Genomic DNA, 26,428 nt, shown 5'->3' with positions numbered 1-26,428 from the left:
TTCCCAAGTTCTATATCTAGCCTGTGAGAGAACAGAGTTACAATCGCAATAATATTAAATGTTAGCAAGATATATATTATTGGACTCGTGTGTGTGTGTGCGCGCAACATTGCTGGTGATTCAGTTTAGCCTGAGTGAAGGTTAGATATGTCAGGATTGCAGCGGAGGAGTAACTTGCAATGTAGAAGCAATAGCTATAGTGTTTCTATGCCCCAGCTACGAAATGCTGCAGAGCGTAAGTTTAATAAAACGAAACAGGCTCAGGGGAATAGAAGAACACAACAAAAGTAGCAATATTCAATTACATCAGCAGTAGTAAAACTGGGAACAGATTGAGCAATATATTTCATAGGACACACACACACAAAAATTAAAACATCTCCAGCCTTTGAGTGTGGAGGCATTGACCCTCAGCAGTATAATTTCACCATAGGAAGAGACACATTTAAGAAATGATGGAACTTTGGGGAAACAAAAGCTATTTTTTCCATCATGTCTTTAAGCCTATTGTTTTGGTACAGAGTCATCACTGTACAAGCCTAATGGTCATTCACAGTATCACTTAAATTTGTTGAAGCAAATCTCTTGTCACCAAAAATGGGATACTGGCCTTGTGACATTATTATGAGGTGAGAAGCCCTTAAACATTTTTAGTGGTTTGTTTGGGGGTTTTTTGGGGGTGGGGTGCTTGTTGGGTTTGGTTTTTAGTTCTTTGGCTTCCTCCCCCAATTTTGGAATACAAAATTATGAACAGGTGTAAAAGAAAACAAAAGTTCTGATTTTCAGTACATTCTAAACTTCAAGTTATAATTCTTTCTCTTGGAAAAGATACTTTAGAAGAAATGACAACTAATCCCTTTATTTCAAGCCACTGATCTTTCCCACCTTCCCTCTTCCTGCAGCTACCACAAAGCAGCATGTATTCATGGGAACATGTTCTACTTAAAACAGAAAGGCTATTGCCTGGAAGGGATATTCCTTGCAAATTTTTATTACTTATTTTATTCTCCATGCTGAGAGAAACAGTTTTATTGCACTTGCCTGTTAAGATAGACCCGTTTTTCTGTCAGCTGACCATTGCCATGGTTTGGATCTTCATAGGGTTCATTCTGCACCACTTCCACACCTTCACCTCGGTCACTCTGCTCATGGCTGTGCTTGCTTATCATGTACAGTTGTCCAATTCTGTACTGCAAAGCAAAAATCAAGAGCAATGTATTAGCTTTATGTAACACATGTATATTCAAAAGCCAATATCATACAACGGTATAGTGGTATGTGCAAATAAAAGGTAGTTCAAGGGTGAAAAACAGTATTTTGCAGCTTCATTTAGACCTATGAGTTGGGGTCCTCCCATTATCTTTTATTAAGTCCAGGGTGTCACTTGTGTAAAAAATAACAAAACCCGTGTGTATAGAGATGTAAAGAATCAGGCCAGTCCTTTATTTTTAGACTGTTTTTGTAAGTATGTAAGTTAAGAATAAATAAAAATTGCTCTGCTGCTTCCACATGCTGACATTCAAGGGGATCTTAACAGGCAGGTGAACTCTTAAAATTTCTATGGGACACGGGATTCTCTTGTCATGACAACACGATGCCAAATAATGAAGCCCTGCAAAAAGATTCAGGAGAACTATTGCTGATTCACAGAAATAGGAATGCCAGCTCTTAAAGAAATACCCATGTAGACTCTAAGTCCTTTGAAAAAGAAGTTTGAGACAAGTGACTTGGCAATATTATTAAAATTAAGCACTTAAATGATCCTTTTCCTATAGGCTCTTGAGTTACTTAGGAAGCCAAAACCGAGAAGGGTTGACCCAACGTTGCTATCACAGAAAAATAAATTGTTGTACCGGCAACTGGTTTTTTTTCTCAACGTGGGAATATTTCTCAACAGGGCTTTTGCCTCCAGAGAAATATTGACAAAATATACATCCCTGAACCTTCACTAGCAAAGATTTTAGAGTAAACTTGTACTTTCCCATACAGTTTTGGGCCAGAGATTTTATTCTCACTTAAGTCCTTTCCTGAACATATTGTGGTTCTTACAACAAACTGTCTTTGCATCTATCCAGTTTTCTCCATTTGGATCCCTCTCTCCCCCAAAGTAATTTATTTAGGCATATACATGCTAATCACTTCAATCACTTCAAATACAAAGAACAACCTGTTAATTTGGAGAATGGCTGAGCTACTACACAAGCTGCCAAGTACTAGCTCAGCATAAGCAAACAAAAGCATAGTGACAGTCTGACCTCAAAAAACTCTGTGAGATTCTTGTGGTTATTACATATTATAAACAGCAATCCTATCACATACTTTTAAAAGCCCCCAAAGCCCAAATCAAAAGAGCAATTAGCTGGGGAAAAAACCCCCAAACCCAAACCATTACAGACCTTATTAACAACTGCCAATAAGATAGTTTTACTAAACAAAATGATAAGGAATAGGATCTTGGAGGGCTCCCTACGAAAGCTCTTAAATTCCACACATCCCCATTTCATTCCCCTGCAGCAGGCAGGCCACAAGAAGGTAAGAAATTTAGAACTTGCATCTTGCAGGATCATTTGCTTAGGGGACAGTGAGTTCCTTCTCCCAGCGCTGGAAGGACACCTCCTAACATTTGAAATGAACCCTTGTAATATTTGGGGGGAAAAAAAAACCCAAACAAACCAACCCCCTAAAAAACAACCAACAGTAAATCTCTGCATAAAGGCTGGCTATGCAACTGAAAGGTGCCTGGAAATTTCAGTGTTACACATATAATGGTTCTCCCTCTCCTTTCTCCTCTTAACTGGCGAGAATTCATGGCCTTTTTTTTTTTTTTTGAATTAGAATGATCATTCTTTCTCTTTATATCCTATATAACTTTGGAGTATCAACTGTCTCACTATATGCAAATGTTTCTAAGACATTCACTACAATGATAAGTAGAATAATGCTCTTTAGACAATTTGATGATGGCGCTATCTCCTGTCTATACATTTAGCTTTCTCATCTCTGGTACCTCTTTCACACAAAATGCCCCCTTTTAAGAGATAAAATCTAAAATTATTTTTCTTGCTAATCCAGTTATCTACCTTAGTCTCTTCTTCTCTGTCTCATCATATTTAAACATTCTGTCCTAATATTTAAGGCTCTAAAGAGCTGCAGTCCTCACATATACCTTTTAACTAGTCCCACGAAAAATTGTCTTTTCTTTTTCACTAACAATAAATGAATGCATTGGTACACAGGCAAGGCAAAGTTTGTGGACAGAGGGGTAGCATATTTTATTTGATCAACTAGTACAGTTGGAAAAAGGAGAAATTACCAGTACATGAAGCTGTACCTCAGGTCTGAAATCAAAGCAACATACTTCAAAGCTGAATGCAAGTTGAGAAAAAATGCTTTGCCTTTAATTAGATATGCATCAATTAGACCACCTAGGAGTAAAGATGCTTACTGCCTGTGGAGTGATAAGGATGTTAGAAAAGAGGAGAGGTGATAAGGTGCTTATCTTCTAATGGAAAGAAAGAGAGCAGTAATTTATAGCCTGTGGAACATGAGAAGGCTAAGTGAGGAGAGGAGACAGGAATTACAATTTGCCATAAAGCCAATTTCTATTGAGATCTCTATTGACATTTTTGTTATCCCATAAAGTTATGACTTTTAGTTGCAATGGACATCTCTGGAAAGTGTTTCATGATTGCACATATCATTGCATGCTTTGATGACCTACTTCCATGTAGTCCTTTGCAATTTTGCTCTCAGTTTTAATGGTTAAATACAGACCTCTCGGTTTCTGCTGGAAATATTGGCTCAGAAACATCAAGATGAATGTACATTCACACTGACACCTAACAATGGGGTTGTACTAAAGCATTCATTTGCTCCAGCATCATGAATCAGAGATATCCACCTAGAATAACACCACGTTTTGCTAACAAAGATTGTTGTTCTTTCATGGACCCATACTACCATAAAATGCTAGCAAAATATCAAATGACAAAGACCGTGCATCAATTTGAGTACATGGTTAAGAGCGGCTAAGCTGCATACCCGCTGCACTCTTCAGATTATGATCAGTGTTATCAAGTAGAAATTGCTTTACAGAAGTTGCACAGTCAGTGCTTAAAGAAAGGTTCTACTTCTCTGATGAGACTCAAAATCAGACACTGCAATTCTACCTAAGATCTCACAGAAGGTATCCAAGGCAGCTCAGCGCGGCACTTCTCACTTGGGAGATGCTGAAGAAAACAGAAGGCACCACAGCTGGTGCTGGACAGCTCTTCTGTAGGAATCCTACTGCTACTCGCCTCTCCCCATGCAACAACTCTTTCATACCTACGGATCTGACATCAGTCAACTGGAAATATCCACCTTTCAGAACTATTGAGATGACTGTGTAGTCCTGCTAGAAAGCAGCTGTATTCTGCAAAAGAAACATACTTTTATACACACTGTTAAGTAGCTAACTTCGGTCCTTTGTGTGCTATTCATTTGTTTTTATCTGGTTTATAAAATTTTAATATCATTTTAGAGCAGGAAGAAAAAAAAAGTTAACTTCCAAAATTATAGTACTCTACTAAAGCAGAGAGTACACAACTATTATTTCAGCTAAAACAACTTTTTTTAAAGTTTATGTTTATATTTACATGAATAAAATCCAAAGCAAAGATGTGTCTTCTAGAACTTCCTGAAATTTAAATGCCTGAAAAAAGTGTCACAGCTTTTTCTAGATTCCTATCGATGTTGTGGAGAAATATCAAAAACGTTTTACAGCAGTAAAAATACTCATTATTCCTGCAAGGGTAAATGGATGTGCCACTATTATTTATGTTGCTCTATCACAATCTGAATGTCCATGTTCATAGCTGTAAGACAATTTTCCAAGATCATATACTGTTTCAAGGAAGTCAGTAAAATGTCATGCACCGGCACCTGATGCGAATTTGGCTCTGGAAAAAAGCTGTTTGTTTGAAAACTCTTCAGTTTAATGGGGGAAATGTCTTCAGTATTAAAGGAAAAACCTCAACAAACAAATGCACTGAATGTGGAGTTAGAGATTTCTAAAGATATTGCTACGTAGCTTTTGTAGTAGACTTGACGTTTCTCAGCTCCTAATGAGTTAGACATTGTCTCAGTGGTGACTTCTCTTTTCCTTCCACAGGCAGATGGTGTTTGCCTATTGGGAGTTTAGTCATACAAGAAACAAGGTTTACGCTAGCAACAGCATAATGATGGTCAATCTAATTTTGTTTAAAATTATAAGTGAGACCCGAATCACTTTTTTGGTGTTCTTGAGACAGGAGGAAAAAAAGCGGGGTGGGGAGCCCACCCTACGCATCTTCCACTCATAGAACTCCCATTGTCTTCAGCAGAAGCTGAACAAGAAATCCTTGTACAAATATGTCTGAATTTTTTTTCAGCCTGACTGACTATTGCTCAGTTTTTGACCTAATAGTAGTCTTAGAGTACAACCTTTCAAACTTCATGTGGAATGCAAAAAGTAACATTCTTTCAAAGCAGAAATTATGCCAAAGCTATCCATAATCTGAAATTTTTATACCATTCCTTGAAGTTCTTAACCAAATGCTCACAGAAATGTAACAGATTTATCATTGGTTTCATCTTGTATGGCAATTGTCATATTCAAAAGAGTTGTTGAACCCTTTCATCTACATTTACTTTTCTATAGCTAGACATCAGGGATGGTGCTGCCATTTCAATTTATGCAACTTATTGTTCTAAGTAGTGAGATCCCTCCCTGCAGTTAGAAGCTGGAATCCAGAAGATGCTGAATGTCTTTTATACCTATTAAAGGTAATGGTTGTTCAGCATACTGCATTTTGACAATGGAAAGTATTTCTCACATAGTGATTCATACTAAAACATGCCAGTGGGTCTAGTCCTGTAAAACAGAAAAAAAGAAGAAAACCAAAGTGAAACAGATCTGTACTTGTGCACAAACGTGCTCCTTTGCAGAGGCAGCTATCAAGGGCAAAATCCATCGATAGCAATAGATGTTACGTCATTGACCTCATTTTAGTAAAGATTTACTTCTAGCAAGAAAATGTAATGAATCAGCTTCATCATCAGTTGTATCTGCCTAGCTACACTGAATCCAAGAACATTGATTATGGCAAAACAGTAGCAATTTGATTAAGGAATTCTGATTTATAGAATGCTCATTAATACAAAACAATCTTAAAACTGACAGATATGTTTCTGATTTATTTTCAGGTCATAGTCTTCAGAAGACTGTTTGTGTGCTCCTTGGTGAATGTGTCACAAGAGTTCATTTCAGATCAATTTTTTTTACTATCAAGATTAATAGGAATATTATTCAGCACTTGTATAATATTTTACATGTTTAGAATTATTTAAAACAAGTTCTGATTATTCCTCAAAGTACCTCCACAAGACAAGTATGGTCATCCCCAGGTAAGTTACTTGTCCAAACATGCATAGCCTGTCACTCCAAGCAATCTCTTAACAGCAAGTTTACAGAGATATTTTATGTCTGGAATAACTTGTTTGAAAATGCACTTGCTTGAGTAACTATCTTTGTTTATGAAGATACACTGAAGTTTCCTATTGTGTGTTTTGTTTTGATGTTAGAAAGCATTGTTTTCGGATCTTGATCAAGACCTAAGCCCCACACTGCCATAAATTTGAAAAGTTTACAGTTAGATATTGAAGACAGGCAAAGAAAGCATTATCCTTCCTTTATATCTGATTAATTGAAACAGAAATTAAATTAATACCTCAACCTTAAAAAAGATGTCTGTGCTAGAACAGGGAATTTAACCTCAATCTAGCGATTTCCAGCTCAGTGCTTTTACCACAAGACACACCTGTAATTTTTTTAAAATTCTAAACAGTAATTACTCGAACAGAAGTGGTTTCTCTTATCTCACTCACTGACTACAAATCCTTCATGTTATTATTGTTATTAGCCATCATTCTGTCTGCCTTCTGAGGTGGGCGAAGCCTAATGCATCCTCACGCTCACCTGGAGGTTAAAGCAGAGCCCTCACATGTGGCAACTGGTGGGCAGAGCACCATGATCGTCCCCATACTCGTGCAGGTTCATAGCTGTTAGGAATAATTTAAGAAGATCTTTTCCATGCCACGAGCTCCAGGTTCTGACAAGGTCATTTGTTTTCCTTGTTATTAACATTCCTAGATTGGTTTTAACTAGCATAGAGGAATGTACAATGTGCTGGTGTTTGAAGTTTCATGTACTGGTGGATTTGCATTGGCCCCTACTTGGCTTGCCTTTTGAATTAGGTTTTTGGTTTGGCTTGGTTTCAGTCTGACTTCTGGCTTTCAGAACTACTACTTTGCAAATATTAGAAGTGAATATCGCTCCTGCCTGATCGTATACATTAACCTCAAGGTTTTACTGCAAGAGGGAAAAGTAGTCAGGCTTGTAATTATTGCAGAGTTAGAAAACTTTTTGCCACTGAAATAATCATTCTCTTTGCCTAGATAGCCATGTGCAGGAAGAAACTAAACTCACTGTAAATTTGAACTTGGAAGTCTCTCTTACATGGCATAACTTAGCAGTGTGAAGGTAGCAGTTTATATTTCTAAAATAGGGATTTTCCTGGTAAAAGAACTACATTGTGGGCTAGGGTCACACGAAAAGAACACTGCTGGTTTTGACTGCTGGGAGACTTGTTACAAGAAGGAATACCACCAAAAATCTACACAACCGACCTTATCTAATTAGAGATTATTAGTGAGGTGCCACAGCTAAGTGAGTGCCATATTTCCAAGCATTATGTTTGGGCTGAACCGTATTAGAGGTATAGTTTATCTTGAAAATCAGTTGTAGGAAGCATCTGAATCGAACAACACAGGAAAACCCAGCAATAAGGAAAATGTGCACAGAAGAATGAGAAGCCATATGAGAAATCAAGATGGCATTCACTAACGACTAGTGGAAGAAATAATAGATGAAAGACAATTAATATTAAATATGTCAAAGGGTTATTTTGTCTATAGATTATTTTATGTGATTAATGCCATCGCTGCTCAGGACAGTAATCTGTGTCAAACTTCTTACACCAATTGAATAGTAAAGATTAAACTTCTGAAAAAATGTTGTCCATATTACAGGATGCCCATTGCTTCATCACAGCAGAACCGAGGGAACCGATCTTGCCTGTGTAGTAATTTGCCTGTCTCATAGTCCTTAGACTACATTAAAGCTAATGTAGTAGGAAAACACAGAATGAGCTGTCAGGAAGGCAACAATACTTTCTGAACTAGAGTACAATGAATGGTTTAAAGTCATTTCATTTAAAAAACCAGCCAGATAAACAAGGTCTATAGAAAGCTTTAGCAGGAAGGCTATAATAACAACTATAAACATCTAAGACCTAAAATTTGAATGTAAATGTGATGCACTGTTTTGATTTGAGGGCCTTGAAAACCGTACAATTAATTTAGTGGTATAAATGTTATTTACCCTAGTAATATATAAAGAATCTGACCAGCTAAAGTTTAGAGTTGAACTTGAAATTTTTCTTTCAAGTAGTTCCTGCATGCATCTGTGATTCACAATGCACTACACATCTGCTGGCTTGCATCAGCAGTGTTCTTTAGCATTGCTCGAATTCATGGGAACATGCTTTTGTAGCCTCACAAACAAACAGTTGCAGCAGGATCAGCTGACTTCTGCACGCTGTGAAATGCAATTCTTACTGCTTTCATGTTTGCTTTGCCTTTTCAAGGGAGAAATTACATCTTTAAGATACTTTATCTGTTTCAATTCCTATGAATGACAGTTCAGCAACAACATATTGGATATTCAGAAAGACAGTATCCTCCTCTAGTATTTTCAGCTAAAGAAACATGGCCTACTCCAAATTTGCAGTGTCCAGATCTGTGGTTAATAGGTGTACAATGAAAATTAAAATAAATGAAAATTAAGTTGCAAATTTTCAGCATTCATGCAAATGTTTTCCCAAATATAGCTCATGTCCTGTTCAAATGGTAGTAATTTCATGTTTCTACACCAGCTGTGCTATTGAAAAAAGCCAGCTGTTTATCCTGAGTGTACAAGCTCATACAATTTTTAAGAATCAGTTTTTATTAACAATATTTTACAGTGAGTCATCTGGTTAGATTTTTCAACTGTTTACACTATGTACTTTTTACATAAATACCCATAATATTCTATTATTTAGATTTATGAAGATACATACATTTCCTACAAAGGATGCACATAAATTTTCAGGAGGCTGTCTAAAATGTCATCTGTTCACAAAACCAGAAACAACAGCTAAAAGGGACTTATTCTGTTGCTTAACCACTTATAGCCAGTCTGTCAGTAATGCGGACTGAAACACTCTTCACATCTACTGTTCCCTGTTTATAAGTACCTGTCTCCGATTAAGCCACAAATATGTCATGCCTTAATTGCAGCTTATTGTTTTCCAGGCACAATTCACTTTGCCTTACAGAGCAAAACTGGTTTGATAACTATCAAATACTATTGATGTTTTTTCTAAGTCAATACAAAAGCCTATTTTATTTGTTAACCACAGTTCATTCATGAGATTGTGGTTCACTTGAAGGCTGAAGCTCAAAGAGCTGTTTAGTAAATCTCTTAAAATTTTAACTTAGAAGGCAGTAAAATGAAGTAAAACTTCAACATAATTTTTGTAGAGGTTACTAAAGTTTTTTTAGTAACCCAAAGTCTTTTTCTGATATTCTAGGAAAAAACTATTTCCATTTCAGATATTCCAAGAAAAGTCAGAATGGAAAAGCATAGGCTTCCTTCTTGATCACTGTCACTGATCTCTTTCCAGCAGTGTGCACTAGTCCTGCGTGCAGGCTGACACATGGATCTATTCTGCTTGCAGTCAAAAGTAACATTCTCCATTGATTAGTGATGGTGATTGAGAAACTTGCTTTGTTAAACCAGACAGAAAAAACTTCTTATGTGTTTTTCCATTAAAATAAACAAGATGTGGGGGGCAAAAAGACGAGAAGAAACTAAACTTGTGTGCCATGCATATCAAACACATTGTTGTTGGCTAGAGAAAGGAAATGCTATGGGCAGCCAGACAATGCAATGCATCACAGGGCTTGAGCCACAAAGCTGAGTTTCAACATAAAGATTAACTTCTCTGAAGTGCAGGATTTTAAAATAAAATATTTATTTTAATTCAGCTCAGTTTAAGCTGGGAGTATTCAGAGTGGCATACATCCTTTGACCCTTCAAAACTCAATAGAGTGCAGAAAAGAACTTGGCAGGTTTATCTTTATACATGGACCAAACACGTGTGCATCTATTCATACTTTTAGAAATTATTTTTCTCTTTTTGCATGGCTAATGGTATTTGCTTAATGTTTAAGTAGAACTTCTTTCCCCTAAGGCTACTTTTTTCTAATTACTCTTCTTCAGTAATTACTCATTTTTGTGACTTATAAAAATCTTTCTCATACCAAAACCATCAACTTTCATGTACAGAGAATTTGATGCTTTCAGAAAAAAATTTTGCCTGTATCTTTGCGTTTAGAAGCACCGAAGAGACTACAAAGGATTCCATAAACTTTATCAGAATCACAGAAGTGAATAATTCTACAAATACATTTTTTTCGCAAGTTCCTTATGATGCGTTTTAGGCAATAGAATTCTGCTTATAAATATGAAAAAAAGGAGAACTTTCTTAGGATACACAATATAAAATGAAAAAGAATTAGCATCAGAATTTAGTGCTTAGTATTTACAAGCTGAACAAGACAAATCCAACCTGCCTTCTGATATCTTATTTAGAAGAAAATGAAATTTTGTTTGCTACTTCCAATGAAACAAAAACATAGTCACAGTCCAGAATATTTCATTTGGTTATCACAAATACTTCATCTGACTTTCTGATCTTCTAAAATAAAACTGGCTTCAATTTGATTTTTAAAATGCACTCATTTTATGCTTACATTCTAAAGATAAAAATAATGATAGATGCAATTCTGTGTCTGCAAATAGTCGAGGTCACTCCTGCATCTCTGCATCTAACCTAGAGATTAGGGTGATGAAGATATTAAGGTTATCTGACGTTATCTGATGAAAGGAAGTACATAAAACCAAGTCTTGAATTATACAAGTAGGAAATGAAGACATACTTTCCTCCTCGTTCCCAGATTTATAAGATACACTGAAATCTCAAAACTAAAACCAAAAGAAGATACAATATTTCCATTTCAGTTCATTAGAATAAACATTTGCAAACTAAGTACCTACTCTATAAATCTGCAAGTGACCTCCCCCCCCTGCAATGTTGAAATAAGTCATTACCGTAGCAACTTACTACTTTTGCACTGATGCCTTTTTTACATGCATGAAGTCTCTAATAATGTAGTAAGTACATTTAGGGGAGAAATCTGTTTGCTTGCTATTGACTTATGGAAAATCAAAACTGCAGCCAAATAAACTCTTGGGCATGAAACCTGAAGTTTGCTGCAGAACGCAATGCAACTGTGACATCTGTGGAGCGCACATGCTGGAGAAGCGAGGATGCTGGGGACAGTATGTGCCTGCCATCTAATGTCTTTGTCTAGACTAATTACAGAACACACAGCCTTTGATTTAAAACTTTTCCACCTTGAAGGTGCAAGTTCTTTTACAATATACAGATGAGTAGAATTGCTGCTTTCCAGCACAACAGAGAAGGGAAGCTCTTATATAAGCATAAATAAAATTTCCAGGAAGGACCACATTCCTGACTAACTGACAGACTCCAAAGCTTCCCGATCAGACATTCTTTCAATACCACATGCAGAATAAAGGGAGGATGAAGGCAAAGAATTACTGCCAAGGGACTCTATAGGCTAAATTCAATTTTATCATAATCCAGAAATGCGAAGCTATATGGTTTCCAGATGTTTTTGACAGATGGTGTCACAGCATTAAGCATTCTACCAGTGCTTATCTGCTTCTAGTGACCAGTGTCAGATGCCAAACAAATCCTGTAAGGAAAGTCTAGAACATTACAAACACAACCAGCATCTCCTCTGGAACAGAACTTGGAAACGGTACAGAGGGAGGTACAGAAAACTACAACAACAAAACTGCATATTTTAACCAATACAGAAGAACTACACAGGTTCATCCTGTTTATGAAGATTAGAGAAATAAAACCTTTTAAAACATGTTGTATCTTTATAGTGCATGAATTTTAAAAATCCTGCTACTGAAATCTCAAATGCAATATTCTTTCACATGCACTTTCATTTATCATATCTACAAAATGCCAGTGAAAGTTTTAAAGCTGATATCAAAATAATGAATACTGTTTGCCATAATATATTATAAATAATAACACATAATTATTCTGATGAATCCAGTAAATTGAAGGACTGCAAACCAACTTACAACAATTTCATGAAAAACTCAAACATTTGTAAGAGTTCAAACATAATCCCTCAAAATTTCACGTGGTCAAAATACATCACTATAAGCATACATACAGAAAGGTAATTACCTTTCTCTAAGGAAGTTACCTGCACTAACAGAGTTAAAGTGATAATGCTTGGGTTAGATGAGATGGAATTTCTCAAGCTTATATAGCAAATAAATATCTCTATATTCCATAGAGATACCTACAGTCTTGCTATAGAGGAGTTGTAAGTCATAGCTGGCAATGTGGAAGTGAAAATATGCAGCATGTAAGAGAATCCAGTGCTACAAATGGAACCCTGACAACATACCAGAGAACTAAAAAACTCTTCTAGGACAGATATTCCTGCCCTACCAGTGACAGCAAAAAAATGAGCGGCTGCTGGTTCTGTGCCGGGCTGTGCACTCTTCTGAAGTAGCTTGCACACTATGAGTAACAGATAAAACAATTTCTCAATACTTATAAGTGGGAATATCTTTCTTTCCACCACAAAGAATTTTCTTTGGTGTTCAATCTTTCTGCTACAGAGAAATTTCCAAAAGACCACTTAGACTGGAACAGATCCTGTTGAGTCCAATGGAAAGACTCTCCTGTTGACTCCAGAGAGCTTTGTACGTAAGTGAACAAAGAGCTTTTCTGCACTTTCTACTCCAAAGTTAACCACTTCCTCATTAGTTGGAGCCAGCTGCGTCATTTGAAACGTATCCTTTGGGTATAAGAGTTCATGGTGTACAGTAGCACCAGGGAATAAAGTTGAAAACCATAACAACAAAATATATAAATAGATAAGATCTCTTTATAGAGAACCTGGTTTTCTTCCGCCGGTCCCTCAGACCACAGCACAGTGCTCTGCAAAAGTCATGCGATTACAGATTATGCAAGTCCTCTGGGCTGTAATCTGCTATCAAATACACGTTTAAAACGGAAAACATAGAGCTCAAAGACTTTAAATGCATACCCATTAGAAAAAGCTGGTTTTGTGCAAAAGTCAGAGAATTAATCTGGAGCATTCTGCTGTAGACCTCAATAATTGGAAAAACAAACAAAACCACACACTCACAAAAGCTAAACAAAAAAACCCTCACCACAGTCTAAAAATACAGTTAAAAAGATATCATTGCCTCCTTTCCCGCTACCCCACAGCCTTCTACTACCCACACAACAAACTCTCAACAAGTCATTGGTTCAAACTGACAGGGAGGAAGTGGTTGCTGTAGCAATGGCAACCCAATGAACGCTCTTTGTCTAATACATTTTTTATTTTTTATAGCATGCAGAAAGATCAGACAGCAAGAACACAAACTTGTTGCACGCCAACATAGCTTGACCTTCCTCTAGTTCGTCATCTGCTTGTTTGATAAACTTAGTACTTTTCATAAAAATAAAGAATTCAGAAAAGTTTATAGAATTCTTTGACATATGCTATGTGGCTGTAAATTATTCCTCAAGAAACACAAAAAGGTATAATTAAGGAAAAGGATGGAAGAAAAGATTAAAACATGAATGAATCTCACTAAAAATGTCCATGCCCAAACTGGTCTCACAGGTCGGTCAGTAATCAAATTTTAGTCTAACATACTTTTAAATGCATGTGGTTCAGACAAACATTCATAACAGTACATAACAGTATTACTGTTAAGTTCAAACATTGCTTTTATACTGTTTTAGATGGTTTCTACTATTTCTACAGGCATGTGACAGTGAGGCATTTTTATGAAAGAATTTTTTATTCTAAACATTTTATGAACTATCAGTTATGTTAACCAGATAATGCTAAACTTTAACGTGCATACTCAGTGCTTTATTCTACAGCTCAAAGGCTAGGCAAAACCATAGTGAACAATTTCCTATCTAAGAAATGTAAGTGCTCTAGCGCACCGTTTCTCAGATTTGTTTTCACATAACTCTCTTCCATGTTTAAAAACTTTTGGGGTGGGAAGGGAGGGGATGTCAAACTACCTACTAGCTGTTCCCAAAACAGGGAAAACTCTGGAATGTGGTATTTTAAGCAGGGCCTGGAGCTTGTCTAGGAATATTTTAGGTAGGTAGTTCAGAGCACAGGTTTAATGGGAGCTCATGGCAAACTGTTGCTGCAGGATCCACGCTGTCACTTTCCAGCCACTCGTTAATCTTTATAATATCCCATTCTTCCCTCTCTCACGTTCACTGCATAGAATGAATACATACAAGGAACGTTAATGGTTAATTATCCAACTTTGAAACCTAAATTCTCTATTTGTCTTTTTTTGTTGTTGTTGTTTTGCCTTGTGCTCGGTGTGGACTGCACAAACCTCCTGAGAAGCAGATAACCATCTGGGCAGGCAGCGCACTCTGAATTCCTCACTGCCATGGCTGAACTGCTATCCAGCACTTCAGACAGACAAATTAAAGATACACAGTGTCACAGCAGGGTTCTTCAGGCCGCATCTTCCCTGATCATCAGGATCTGATATACCTGCTTCCCAATCTTGGATTATCAAAGCCAGTCCCTGCCACCGCAGACAACCAGGCTAAACAGCACTTCTTGAATCTTTTCTTCTACCCAGGCTGCATACAATTAGTTAAAAACAAATAAATTAATGCATAAAATTCTACTCTCTGATTGAAAGGCTGGTAATGAGAAATTCGCTGTCTTAAGTGGTCACAACTGTCAGTGAGAGTCAGCTATCAGTTTGGCTCTGTGGGAAGCTTGCAGTGTTACTTCTGTTGGAGCCAAATGGTCGTCTTGCTGTGAGCACAAATGCTGACAAGTAGGGCAATATGTGGGAAGAAATCTGGCATTTCCAGTGGGATGCATGCATGCGTACAAGCAGTTATGGCTTTATATACTGAAAGCGTATGCTCTGGTTGACTATACTAAACCTGTCATGTGCCTGTTCTCTTATCATGATTCTGAATAGCTCAATAGCTACCTGATATAATCTGGACGTCCAAACAACTCACTTCTTTAAATGAACAGCTAATATCCATAAATGAAGTTACTTTATAAAGAAAAAGTACCCCAGGTATTACAATAAAATAGGATAGATAGTGCAGTGTCTTGAAAATAATATTTAATGCCAAAAGGGGAAAACTTTAAATAAAAAAAATTTGATCACGACTTATTTCTTTAAATTGCACGATCAGTAAATACTGTTTAAAAAAATATTTAAGACGTTTAAAGTGAAGCCTGAACACAGAAGAGGAGTTAGTGTTGCAAAACAAAGTTCATTTAGGGAAAGGAAAGATGCAAGACTGCATTCAAGACTGCTGGATGACAATACAGTGTTTCCATGTAATTTTCCCATGGCACTTAGTGATATTAAAACTACAGAGTCTGGGAAACATGACTGATTATTGCTTTATTTTCTTGTTCTTTCAATAATTTCTAACATACAAATGCGTAATGACCATCAACATAGAATACAAAAGCTTAGATCTGACAACCAAATAAGCCTGCCAAAAGGGCAGTGTGCTTAATTTAATTTAGTGAAGGGTCAGAGCTCTTTTACAACTCAGAGGATTCCCATCGCCTAGTTCTTTCTGACTTACTGAGAACAAATAGAAGATTTGTACTACAGCACCTGAATTACAATGTGTGGAAGAGAGGAAATGAAGCCAGAGTTTCAGCCTTGGATTCCTCTTTGCTAGTTTTTCCTGTATTACCTGGCTATACTGCCTTAACGAACACCAGAGAATTCTGCATATAGTAAATGTGTGGCACACAGTTCCCTCCCGTTGGTACAAATCTGGCAGATCCAGCTCTCATATCAGTCTTCCACCTTCCTTGACTTCTTTACATACCAAATATGGTTGAGAGAAAAAGGATGACTACACAGTATTATAGATCTGATGGCCTCTTGGTGGTCTCCTAAAGAAAATCTAGGAAAATTCCTGAGCTGCACTGGCAACAGGACTAGGTTCAGAATCCACCAATTGCGGCTGACTCCCTGAAGATCACTTCATTTTCTGTGCCAGAGCTGACACAAATTGGGGAACCAAGCTTTCTGTACACTGGTTTAATTTGGTAAGGCTGTTTTCTTAAAAAGACCTTATGTTTTTCCTATAAGTCATAACATACGCTACAGAAAGAGACACGATGTACTCTTCTATAGCAGAAGGTTTGAATTTGAGGTTTGCTACTTACACTGTTATTCCAGTCCTTTAACTCTGCCACAAAGCCCTGACAACCCCAACTATTTGACAAATGACTTCCCTGTCACAAAAAGAGCCAGAACGATTAAAGATTCATTCATGTGAATAAAGGCCTATGAAGAATCAAGTTTCCTAATTTTATTTTTTTTTTTACTTGTGGAAATGAAAGGATAATTCAGAATTTCATTACATCAGGAAGATAAAACCAGCATTGGTTTTCCACTTACTATTAAAGGTAATTGTGCAGGGCTGAAATACTATACTATTCTTTGCCATTCTATTTTTAGATTATCTTCTTTCCCTTTCTATCTATTGGTAAGATTTATATCACAAAACTATCAACCTTTACAAAATGGATGCTTTTATCTTTGCAGCTAAGGTGTTTGTGAAGTCAGTATGATGTGAAAGTTTTCTACATCATAGTACATTTACCACGTGATTAACTGGAAGATGTCACTGCGGCATTACTATTTCGTCTTCGTGAAGACATGCATTCAAGGCAACAACAGAGTACAATACGCACTCTCTCAAGTATAGAATTGCCAGCAATCCCAAAGGAAAACTTGCAGAGATGTGCTTGCCTCTCCACTCATCCGTAGATCAAATGTTTCATTAAAGCCATCTGACTGACTTTTCTCCTTCCAGTGACATCAAAAAGAAAAAGTGACAGTAAATGAATTCTCAGGTTACTGTTGGATATTGGCTTCAAAATAATTTTCTAGATGTCACAACAACCTCGTAGAAATTCCTAAAATTGCAATTGCCCCTGCAAGAATACAAAACCATGAACAAAAATGTTATATTGTATCCTTTCAGAAATACACTAAAACATAGAAGAAATTACTCTTAGCGTCTCAGAGACCACCATTAGCTTAAAGATCTGTATGAATAGCTATTAAGCAAGAAGTTCAAAGAAGTGGAACAACCTTACATTTTCTTGAAGTGAAAGATTAGATGTCTTTTTAGGAGGTTATATGAAAAGGATGCTGAAAGAAGATGAGATTTAAGGGCTAGGAAATAATTCATCTATGAAACAACATGAAAATAAAAAATAATATAGACATTTACTGCAGTGTGAGCTCAGTGTGGGCTAATTTGTTTGGCTGAGGTGCACTGTGCTACCATGGCTCGATTGTTTCCCACCCCCAGGCTAACACTTGCAGCTAATCCAGGTGTAGATAACGGACTGAAATATTGCACTCAGAAGTGTACCTACACTCTTAGCTCCTTCTTAACTTTTGCTTTGACTTTTGTTTTATTATTTTTTAGAACAAAATATAAAGCCAAATATAACTGAAGCCAAGTAACCATTCTCAGCTCCTACTGATCTGCATTTGACTTGAAGACAGCCACTGTCTTGATGAATTTGGCCTAAAATATCATAAGCAGCTAGCGGTTTCACTGCTCTGACAATAATTTCAATGAATGTGCTGTGTATTTACTAGCTGTACTGTTTATACTGCTAGCAACGATGTTGATACTGTAGCAGGTCATTGCCAGTTAAGTAAAACACAAGTTTATGTTACCATCAACTATTTATTTTAACATTGGCATAGGCAGCATATTGTGGAAATAAGTAGCAGTATTTTTCTGTTAACAGAATTGTATTTAAAATGTATGCCATCAGTAATAGTACTATGAAAATGAACCACTTATATTGAAGAGATACCTAAAAGTATAAGCAGAGAAAGTAACAGGTTACCTATCATTAAGCTTGCTCACAACTCCCATTAAAAGAGATTGTTCTCTGGTTTCTAACAACTGCTACATTTTAGTTGCATGGATGTTTTACTGTGTCTAGTTTAGGCTCAGAAAGCTGCAATCAAAATGGCTCAGGAATGTTTCAGTTGCTGGTAAGAATAATAGTAATTCTTAAATAAAAAAGATTCAATGTATTAAAAATAAATGTCATAATTTTTTTCCTTTGGATGGTTCTCATGCCTTGAGTGGTCTAGGAAAGGGACTTGAAATTCAACAGACATAGTATTTGCATAAAATACCTGTCTTATGCTGTTCACATGAAAATCTATTCATATTTAGCACCTTGGCTAAATATAAACCTTCAAATTTAAGCCTTTGCAAATACAGTTCCATATTCTCAACAGAAGCTTTATAGAGCTTTCCAGATGAATTATCAAAATATTATGTGATTACTGCATACTCTCAAGCCTCTCAGATCCTACTATATATAGGATATATGTCTTCCTTGTATATTATCCCATATTCTTCTATTGCTTATTGTCCTTTGCTTATTCCCTTCTATCACATGTCATCATGTACATTTTAAATGATTACTTTATCCATTACCCTCTATTATCTTGGAAATCTGTGCAGTGCATCTCAAAGTTCCAACACTGAAGATAGAGACAGCTGCTCACATGAGGCCATATAGTCAAGCTTTTTTTTTTTCCTCAGAACCTTTTAAAAGCCCCCAAAATAATTACAAACAAAAGCTATGCTTAAGGAAATCTTCTCAAGCTTGTAAAGCCAGGCACTCACGAGTTATGGAAAAGTGACGGATGGCTTATTGGATATTAATGCACTTGTGTACATAAACACTATGGCACAATTAAATAATCATGTGCCATTTTTTCTCCCTATTCAAGGTAGTCGCATACTAATGTAGATAGGGTTTAATGTACATAGGGCTTCAGCTCCATTTGCTGAAGAGCTGAAAAACATACTGGGAAAGGAAAACTGTGCCAGCTCAAGGTCATACGAATTGAAGAATCCACATCAGCTCATATCCTCTGGGCATCACCAGCACAACAGTACTCAGTTGTGATGCACAAGGATGAGAAATGACAGAAATTAAAAAATCTAGGTAACACAAGGCAAATCGCTTAAACCCAAACTCTTCACAATCAATTGCTATTTCCTTGTTCCTCATCATCTACATACCCTACTTAACACGAGATCTGCTTCAAAGAAATGCTGAATATTTACCAGATAGCTAAAGTCAATGAGTACTGTGTTTTAAATGGGCTATATAATTCCATTCTGAAAAATAAGGTTCCAAATGTTAATACTCAAAATGAGTGAATATTTTCAACTATCATGTCTAATACAGATGTCCGTCATCTGTAAAATTAAAAAATTTGTTCATTTTACAAAAGTGTAATGAAAATAAATTGATTAATGTTTAGTAAAACATTCAGACATTTTAATGATAAACATCACTTAAAACCATGATAGATACTGGTTCCAACTTTGGAGATGGGTGATAAGTTACTGAAAAAGACGACAAAAAATTATATAATGAAGAAGTGACGTTCACTTGAGCACCACCCAGCCTTTCCAGGAACCAGTTTTATGGAAAATATATTCAAAAACCAGGCAAACCAAAACTGTACGGGCAATGTTAATTCTGGCACCTCCTAATTCTAAGTGCTTGTCCTTGAACCCTTAAATAATGATTTTTAAGCCAGCCTATGTTGATAAAAAGCAAAATTATAATTTCATTGCTGTTATGGAATCTATGAAAAAGGGTATAGGCTACTGAAATCTTTGTAGACAGGTTGCAGACAAAGTGGATTTGAACTCAAGAGTGGCAACTTGCAGATGTACTTTTTCCTGCTTGTGCAGCTTTATTTTTTTCTTTTTTGTGGTTAAATAAAAGTGTCCAACTTTCAATTCTTATCTTTTGGATGTGTTATATTCATGCTACAGGAAACAAACATCAGCATTTTGAGTCTGGGTTTTTTTCCTGAAAACAAGACATTAATACAGAGGAAGCAACAGCAAAACTTCATTTTTTAAACTGGAGAAGCAGCAAAATTCATTTTGAAAGCTTCTTCATTCAAGGCTGAAAGCCTTTGTACAGAACTTCATCCCGGAGTGATATTTTCAGCTGTAATATAGGGGTTTGTAATGGAAATGCTGACAGGCCCATAATTATGGAAGCAGTAGCGGGCACCACTATAATAGTATATCAGATAGGCATAGTACTTAAATTCGATACAAGGTATCAAAAGATGTTCGTGTCTGTCCTCATTAAAGCAGCACTTAAAATTCCTTTTAACCTCCATGACTCAAACTATTAATTTGATGTTCAGAAGGACATATACACTGGTACTAAACTAATGCTTGCAATGAATACATCCTCTTTAGTACTTCAAACTGAATTGGTGGATCATCCTAAATGTCTAAGCTAATAAAAACTGAAAAGAAAAAAAAAGAATAAAAACATTTTATTTTACAGGACAAACTGAAGCCAGGTAAATTAACATAAAAATGACACATTAGTTCCCGTGTTCTATACCATTCTAGAGCTTCTTTTTATAGCTGAATATGCAATGATTTATCTGTGATGCAATTACACTTTTGAATATTGGAGGTGGGGAGGGAAGTTTTGATCACCTCTGTTCACTGGATCTTGTTTGACAGTCAGTTCTATATATTAGTATGAAATTCTTGATGCCTGTACAAATTCCATGCATGCACAGAAACGAAGATCAAGCCTGAAGATCCTGGAGGGTAGCTGGTTGAATATGTTTATAGCCTATATAGATTTTAATTTTATGTTGTTAATACCACCAAAAACGTTCAATAAATTTGTAGCATTATTATAATATGCATAGTATATTCTATTATTGTAATATATAAATTCTGAAATTTCACCTGTGAGTTGTGCGCTGTAATACTGTTCTTTTTTTTCAAAACATGCAAAATACCATCAGGAGGTTACCTTTGAGTTATTTCCAACCATATACTCTATTTCATGACTCCAACAAACTCAATTCTGTTTCCTTCCCTGCATTAAGGTGCTTGAAAACAATAGAAAAAGTGCATTTACCTTTCCTTTATCTAGCCAAAAAATAATTTTTTGGAGGCTAAGTTCTCCTGAACAAGCCTTTTTTCACACATTAGAAATTAAAAAAAAAAAAAAAGTATGTGTTATATTGTGTACAAATCTAGGTATACAGCTCTTATCAGGTAGGGGAAATAACAAACGTCACATTCCACAGAAGCTTGCCTCACTGGAAATGGGATTGATGGTGTTTTTGATGAGTAGGTAGAGAAAGAAAACATCTCACTGAACAGAAAGTACTTTCCCATGGAAAGCTGCAATAGTACTATTTTGAGTAATGCCCTATTTAAACACAGGGACACCCTCACTCTGTCACTCACACAAACGTGATTTGCATGTTTTGGTGGCTTGCAATTCTGTCTCAGACTACAGTAACACCTTATAAAAGATGATTCAGAAGATTATTACATTTGCATATTTTCCCCATTACTGACAGTGAAGGCTTCCACGGGTCACCAGTTTCAGGACTACAGCCACAACAAGAGAGCATGATCAGCAAAACAAAAAGGTCCCAACATCTACTGTTGTCATTCCTATTTGAATGTGGAGCACAACTGAGACTGCTAGGATTCCTGCACTTCTGGTCATGGGATGCTTTAATCTTCTTATGAGGAAAACAGGTTTTCGTCTGAAAAGGACAGGTTTTAAGATGTTGTATCAACAGAACACAATGAAAGCGCCCAAGTTCCAGAACAGAGGTCCACATGAAGAATTTTTTTTACTATTAACTCACTTGTTAAAGAAGATGAGGCAGTAAAGTAACAAGTGCCAGGGAAGAAAAATGTATTAGCGCTTACCAAGCCAGGCTCATCTGTCTTAGAAATCTACTGAGCAGACAAAACTTTGCTTCATCTTGTGCCATTCTGCCCATATTATATATCATTTATCAAGTCATCTGTTCCACAATTTTATTAAAAGTCCCTAGGAAACAGATTGAAAATTCTAACATAGTTTGGTCCTTTGACGGAACAGAGTTAAAGAACACATAAATGTGAATGTCATATACATATGCAAAAATGACTTGTAGTACTTTGTGGGAGTGTAGGACAAAGAGCACTTGATTGAATCATGAAACCAGGTGTGATTTTCTTCTGGCATTGTGTTACACAAATAGTAACAGGGAAGAAAATATAAGTATATGCAACCTAAACGTATACCTTCTTAATGCAAACCTTATGCTCTGTTCAAATGCTGGTCAGCTGTTATGCTGCCATCAGCATTTGATCACGTGCTTTAATTTTTCCTGATCCTGCTGCCTTTCTGAGCATTATACCCAACTGATGTACCTCCTATGCAAGTGTGAAAGATGGAAATAGGTCAGAGAAAGTTTTGCAGTGATGTATTTGCTGTTCCAAGGGCAAAAGATCTTGCCATGACAGCAGTTGGTAGTCCACAGAAATACTACTTCATTTTTTACTTTAGATCTTACCTTAGAAAAATTATTTTCAGGTTAGTATCTTCTTACTACAAAACTACCTGTCTTAATTATCAATTTCAATATAGTTGGTATTAACTTTGTCCATTGATTACATTGCAAACTGATTTATTGTATTGTTACAATGCAAAGACACCACAACTGAGGTAAATCTTTAATTCAAAATTCACAAGCCTGCAGACATATCCTTATTTCCCACCGATAGATAAATTACTAGATTTTCTTCCACTTTACCTAAAGCCAATGGAGTTCTACAGAGTGCAGTTCAGCACAGAATTTGGCTTGTATTTCATACACAGCTCTTCATTCAATGAATTCTCTCTTAGGATTGTATTTTTGCATTCTTAATGTCAAAGAAGGGAAACTCCCACTGACTTCACTGTGAGTAGAAGTGGACCTGAGAAGGGCACTAATCTTGCTTATCAGCATACTATAGGAATGCTGTCAATTAATTACAACCATATCAAATGCTTGGCTGCAGAGAGCGTACATGGTGTGCTTTTCACTTACTGATTTACAGTCAGTGGGAGGAGGTTATAGCAAAAGTGTAAGAACAAATCAAAGTTAAACATGGACATGGAAATTTATCTCTGTTTTCAAGACTGCCAATTCTGTGTGCATTGGGCATGAACTAGGACTGTGGTGATGAAAAGACAGCAGAACAATGTTTGCTACTGGCAATGACAAAGCCTGGATAAACAAAAGAACCATGCCTCATAACACAGTATCCTATTAGTTTAAATGATATGCATCCTACAAGAGGTAGTATCTAAAATAAAGCAAATGTTAATTCCTTTCAGAGATAAAACGATCAGAAGAATACTCGGCTCCAAATGGAAACTAAGGAACATGGCATGCTGCCAACCAGCACTTGGCAAAACAACTTATAATATAATATGGAAATACTGTTGCACACCACTAACAAATATTTCTTGCCAAAAATATTAATAAACTCCCTGAAATCCCAATTGTTAGCATTATTGCTACCTCTCTGATTCTCTTTAAGAAGCAGTCACCAGATAGTCAATGATTTCACTAAATATTAAAAAAAGGTCATCAAAAATGCTCTACCAAAGTTTTGTGCTTAAATGCAGTAAAGAAGGCAGCCATGCTAAATAAAAATAAAAAAAAAATCAAAAAAATCAGCTGGTACTCTAATTGGAATTCTGTCTCTTTGCACTTAAAATTAATTCAATATATCGTGCTGGCATTAAATTAAAATTCTATACTTTCACCAAGTAGGACAGGAGCTGTATTAACTTGCTTTTCTTATGCATTTCATTTGCTGTCGTCAATTCAAAGTATTGAACAGAAAACAAAGAGTGTAGGAGAGTGATTCCTATTACTCTAGAAAAAAAAAACCCATGACTAGCACAGCTTGGATGCATAAATATAGATGGAAAAGTTAACACAGCTTTAGTGAAGAGAAGTCGTGTCTTTGTCTCTGCAGGGGTCAACAAGTATGCAGACAAAGGAGACCTAGCTGATATGGGCCAATTCAATATCAAAAGCCCATTTTGCCAAGGTCACACCCCAGATGCTCTAAAAGAAATGACTTTGCCATGAGATAAGAAGAAAGGTCCTTACATGGATAAATAATTGTTTAAAAGATACATTTTAAAAGTAAAATAAATAGACAAGTAATTTTTATCACTCGAGAGGACACCAATGAAGTCCCAGAGGAATTTGTGCCAGGTCTTACAGTGTTCAACATACTCATTAGCGATTGTAGCATACTCATCCACAACTTATTAAAAAAAAATCCCCAATGAACAATATATAAAAAGAACAAGTGATAACTTGAACCCAACAAGGATGGAAAGCTACATTTTTGTAATTAACCTCCTACAAAAAGGATTTAAAAGAGGGAGTGGGAGGCATATTATAGAGAGTACGAAGAGAAAAAAAGGAGAGAACATAGAGCAGAGGGGATACAGAGTTACAATGAGCACTTGTAGCCTGTAACACTTACAGAGCAACTCTTGATTTGCTGAAAAGCTGAGTAACTTTATCTCCTTGACCTTAGTGGCAATGAACATCTGGAACACCAGCTTAGAATTCTTTAGCCACGGGGTCACCCTCAGCGCATGACAGATGGAAGAATTCAGGCATGAAAATTTAGGCTTCACCATGGTCTTCTACAGACAGAGGAACCAAACAGCCCCCAGTTTACCACTAGTTAGTCCATATCATGCAGCTACTGTTACTGCTTCTACTTACAAAAACATGTAAATGTACTAGGGACACAAGACTTAACAGTGTGAAATTACAAAGAAACATCTCAAAAGATCTACTGAGAGGAAACAAGACCTACCCATATTACCAGTGCATGGTTCCTTAGGAATTCAGTATATGAGCCTTCAATCATGGGCTAGTTATTTCTCATTCTTATGAAAATGCCATCTTACCTTAAGGTAATGATTAATTTGTAAAGTTGTTTACAGTCTCTCTGAAAGGGATCCCATACTTAGTATGTTAGAATGGCTTTATGTCACACACAAGTCTTTGCATTTTCATGACTCCCCAGTGTGAGCCTCCTCAGCAACTCCATTAGACAGACAAACTGAAACACTGGTTTTCATCAAGAAATGATTCACAGAAGAGCTTATATATTTTTGGAGTTTATAAAAAAATGCTAAAGGTTTAACAGAAACAAACCAAGTAACTCTTCACTTCATCAGTTATGAACCTTTCATCTCATCAGTACAAATGCAAAATATGAAGAAATATTTGATATTTGAAACCTAAGAAAAATAGTTTTAAACTAGTATCAATATGCAGGTATAGGAAATGGTAAAAAAAAAAAAAAAGTCTACTGATGCTCCAAAACTTTGATAATATAATTTTTCTTTCCCTGTTTTCTAGAATATCATGAGCAGATAAAGTACGCTAATTCGCTATGGAAAGGACACAAGGGATCAAACCTTCAGCTGACTTACTGAGGATAACTTGACATGTCAACTTGCAAAGTTTACTGTGCCTCCAAAACTGTATATGTTTACATCTGACATATGCAAATAATTTGCACACATAAATCAGCAAGGTGATGAACTGTTATGTAGACGGAATTGAGTGAAACTCCTTTTTCTTTGAAACTCTTGATTGGAAGGTGTCAGAAATGCAAAAGAACAATAAGAGTTTGCAAAATAAGAAAGGCAAAAATGTACCCCAACACCTCTGTAATTATTTTTATGTCAGTGACTACAGGACAAAATATTTAAAGAATGGCAAAGCTTTCATTAAGCAGCAAGTCTATTTCTTTTCCTACATAGCTTTCTCATATTTCCAGATGAAAAAAAAATGGAAAATACTTTTAACAGTCACCTGATGGAGCAAGTGAATTCTGTCTATTGCTATACCACCTTATTATTTATTAAATTCCTTTCTCTGAAAAATGCCTCCTGTAAACATGCTTGTTCCTTTTTCACTTATTTTCTTTTAGCTGACAAAATGGGTTAAAATCTTGTTTTAGACCAAGAGTCACAGAGCATTTGCACTGCACTAACCTGGAGTTAAGCAGCAAGATACCGGAGAAATGAATACTTGGGGTGGGAGGGAGAGGATATCAGGAACCACCTATCAACGCTCACATCAAAATTCATGCTACAATTGCACGCAGAGAATTGTGACTGTTAAGAATGAATATTAATA

The 26,428-nt window shown here is 36.3% G+C and overlaps 1 protein-coding gene across 1 annotated transcript in view; it reads right to left on the bottom strand.

The window, feature by feature from the left end:
• The window catches only part of PITPNC1 (phosphatidylinositol transfer protein cytoplasmic 1), a 68,651-nt gene extending 43,445 nt beyond the window's left edge, over positions 1–25,206 (bottom strand). Inside the window, exons 1-2 of the mRNA XM_054846470.1 lie at positions 25,092–25,206; positions 1,042–1,190 (exon numbers count right to left, since the gene is read on the bottom strand). Of these exons, the coding sequence (XP_054702445.1) occupies positions 1,042–1,190; positions 25,092–25,145 (203 nt within the window). The 5' untranslated portion in view covers positions 25,146–25,206. The remainder of the gene's footprint in view (positions 1–1,041; positions 1,191–25,091) is intronic.
• Positions 25,207–26,428: the final 1,222 nt, after the last annotated feature.

This window comes from Grus americana, chromosome 18, assembly GCF_028858705.1.
Source record: "Grus americana isolate bGruAme1 chromosome 18, bGruAme1.mat, whole genome shotgun sequence".
NCBI lineage: Eukaryota > Metazoa > Chordata > Aves > Gruiformes > Gruidae > Grus > Grus americana.
Note: the sequence above shows the minus strand (reverse complement) of the source record. Positions and strands in the feature narration are given on the sequence as shown.